Source organism: Formica exsecta, unplaced genomic scaffold (genome assembly GCF_003651465.1).
Source record: "Formica exsecta isolate Colony F162 unplaced genomic scaffold, ASM365146v1 scaffold1010, whole genome shotgun sequence".
NCBI lineage: Eukaryota > Metazoa > Arthropoda > Insecta > Hymenoptera > Formicidae > Formica > Formica exsecta.
In genome coordinates this window covers 1-3841 of record NW_021848349.1, presented here as the reverse complement: position 1 = coordinate 3841, position 3841 = coordinate 1, and the positions used below count along the sequence as shown (strand labels likewise).

The 3841-nt window shown below is 29.9% G+C and overlaps 1 protein-coding gene across 1 annotated transcript; it reads right to left on the bottom strand.

Moving 5' to 3' along the window:
* Positions 1-741: 741 nt before the first annotated feature.
* On the bottom strand, positions 742-3692 carry LOC115246301 (O-phosphoseryl-tRNA(Sec) selenium transferase-like; the record flags this gene model as incomplete). Its single annotated transcript, XM_029825018.1, has 3 exons — positions 742-2489; positions 2570-3066; positions 3299-3692. Coding segments are annotated over 3 exons (1157 nt in total), but the record flags the coding sequence as incomplete, so codon positions are not given.
* Positions 3693-3841: the final 149 nt, after the last annotated feature.

The following is a 3841-nucleotide window of genomic DNA, read 5'->3' as shown; positions in this document are numbered from 1 at the left end:
TATATATATACGTGTGTGTGTGCGTGTGTGTTTTATAAGGGACATAATGGCTATGCGTGTAATTAATTTAGGAATATAAATCTATAATTATTAGTAAGATAATGTATCGAATAATGATAATTATTATTAGGAGCTTTTCTCACAAAATCTTGATTAATATTTGTCATCCTAATAAGCTATCACAACTAAGCATTTAATTATATGCTAATCTGTGTGTGCATTACTGCTTCTTTTTTTGCTCATAATGATAATATATTTCGAAAATTTTGACAATTTAGGATCATACATTGCTATCGAAATATCAATCAGATACTAATAATTTTATACTGTTCAACACATAAAATGTAATCTATAAAAATTTTAACAATATAAATAATCAATACATGTCTAATCTAAGAAAGAAAATGTGTGTTAGGCACATAAATGATATATGAAGATTTAGAAAAATTTTAACAATATTAATACAATATTGATAAGGGGATTATGTATGCGTGTGTGTGTGTATAAAATCCCACTATCAATTTCTTTTTTCTCCTTCATCTCTTCATTAAATATTCATAAATACAACTTTGATATATAATTTTCTGAATTGCATAAAACTTTAAATAAACTATCCTTTATATGCAATAAATTGTGCAAATATGAATTATCTTTTTTGTATGTATAAATATGTATGTGAATATGAATTATTTGGAGTGTAGTGGTATATCGATGTCATCAATTTGTTTGCAAATTGTGTTAAATATTTCAAACAATATTTATATTCACATAACATACTCCTAGCTCGGATATACTCCATTTATTATACAACATTACAATTTAAAATAATACTCTATCTGCATTGAAAACAAAACAGTAATACAATATTATATTCCAAATTCTTATCGTTTTTGGAATAAACCAACATACAAATATGTTTATATATACGAAGATATTACAGTTTTTAAATCCAATGCAACATTTTCGTATATCATGTTGCGCCATTGTGTGTACTATGTATCCCTAAATTTTGTCATATACTTTCCTATAATAGTATAATTTCCACATAAACATTTCACTAGTTTTCTTTTTTTCACAGATAATATGTTTTTTCACTAATGCCATAAATACAAATATACTCTGTTTAAATAAAAAGGAAAAAAAATTTAATGTTCAAAATCTCTGCATTTAAAGCATTTGAAACAAATTATATATGTTACAAAAAATTAATATTAATTAATTAATAAAATCAATTCCATTAAGCATATACCAATAAAAGAATTGCTTTGAAAAATCAAAAGTTTTCAATATATCATAATAAATATTATAAACAATTAGTAAATAATATGAATATTGCTACATGTATCGATAGAATTGTAAGTTTTATAGTTGCTCGTTAAAAAAAAAAAAAGTTTATAAAGCACTCGAGTATACAATTTATTTTGGTTAATATATGTTCTCTATCTTTCTCTCTGTTTTTTACATTTGTATATCAAACTATATTAAGAAGCACAAGAAGGTGAAAAAAAAAGAAAATTAAATATAAAAATTTAGCATTTCCTATATTCTTATATATGTACGTTTTTTTAATAAATAAATAGCATATACATTTCAACGAAGAACACATTAACTTTATTAAATCGGCGACCAGCGCTATCACTTAAATCTCGTGTGAAATAGAGCCATAAGTATCCTAATATGCTTTGTATGCTTTCTCTCTTTTTTTACTTTTCGTTTTTCTCGAATACTTTGTTGATCTCTAATGTTTGAAACGCAATTCACCTTTTTCTGGTATATGTGTGTGTGCGTGTGTGTGTGTGTGGTTTAAATTGACAATATCTCAACGCAAATGGTCAGACAAATCAGCATATTTGTATCTAGCATGTGTCTATGAAAATAGATATAGATCACTGTTTCATTGAGCTCTGTAATTAATATTATTTCATTACTATGTTTTAAAGAGGAATTTTTTCATAAATTTTTCCTTGCATCCTTGCATGCATAGGAAATATTTATGTTACATAATTTTTAAATTTTAAAGAGCTTGAAATTTTTAGTTTTGTTTCGGATCTTTTATAACTTTTGTCAATATATGAACACGTGGTATACGTTATACAAATAAACAATTTTGTGTCAAACTACATTTCCCAGAAACATGCTATGGATACCAATTTGTAAGTGGTAAACTACTTATAAATTGATATTAATGTGCTGGTTAGACTGGCCAGTTGCGTTGATTACGGTTCATTTTCTCAAACTATCTTTGCTACTTGCACGGCTGGTTGAGGCTGTGCTAGATTCTCCTGGTCCACCAGTACCACCTGCATCTCCATTGATGCTGGAACCGGCGAGTGAGGCGGTAGGCGTTACTGGCGCTGAACGTCTCCTTACTTTTGTTAAAGCTTTATCCAATCTTTGTATAAATGCATCCGCATCAGTTCTCTTCATACCTAATGCTGCTGCAGCAGTTAGATATGGAACTCTGTAATTGCTGTTGTGTGCGCCCCAACCTATTTTAATAATTGGAACAAATATATAATATAAATTCTTAAAACATTATCATATATAAATTATACTTTAAAGTACATACCTTCAAATTTATGTGAAACAATATGCTTAGAATCTGTTGTCGTTATTACTCTAGTACCACTAACATTACGCAGAAATAGCATTGATCCTAGCATAGTAACTTGCTTGTTGTCATGTTGATGACTTAGACATTGAAGAGTCATAGCCATGGATATTGGATTGCCCTTAGTATCCAACAGCCTTTCTCCATGCCTCGTTGCTAATTTCCCCAATTCTTCTTTCAGATAAGAATACATTTCCTTACGTTGAGCAATCAATTGTTTGTATCCTGCCATTCCGAGACTCAACAGTGTTATCATTACGTCCATAACGGAACTCGCACTCGCACGTCCCGGATACATTTTCGATATGCGATCCAAGAGATTCTTATCAAAGGAACCTATGATAGCACCGCCCACTGGAACTAGAAAGTTCTTGTCCGTACTTTGAACAAAGGCATCTACACGACCCTTTCTCGATGCTTCTTGTATGAGATGCATGCATCTTGTACTCTGCAAGCTTTTAGGAGTATAGTGCAATATATTTAGTAAAATAATTTTTAATCGAAATATTTTGTTTAATATCTTGAAATTAAAATAGCCAATAACGTTCCATCGTTATGGACCCAAAAAATATTTCATAGTTTCAAATAAGAACGTTCTGAATTAAAAAATGGCATTACGTGCTTTAGTACCAAGATATCAAACTACAAAAATATAGATAAAAAAAGATCATACATCTTTTTACTTACCCGTATGCATTATTTACCAAATGCGGTATATTATATTGACTGCAGAGGGCTGCGATAGAATCCACAGAATCGCACGCTCTAGGCGCAAAGCAACTCGTTGTTGTAAGTACACAAGCGACACTTTCGCCTAAAGCCGCCATCTGAGCCTCGAGTCTTTGCATGTCGGTTTTCAATTCGTCTCCTATTATTTGCATTTCAATAACGATAGGTTCTAAGCCAGCTGTGATTATAGATTTGAAGCTAGATTTTTGATCAATTCTAGGCCATAAAACGTATTTCGCTCGTGGCCTGTCTTGCTTAAGCGTTAGCATACATAAAACTAGACTCATTCCTGTAGCCATTGGCGATAGAAAGCAACCTGCTATACTTTTCACTCCTGCAATTAAAAGGTATACTTTTGTTACGGATATGTAAAATTTACTTAATATTAGATTAATAATGAAATTTATCTTTTTTCTATATATATAACTTTTAACAATAAAGCTAATAAAACAGAAAACAAAGAGAGACAAATCGGACAAAAATGGTAAATAAATAGCTATA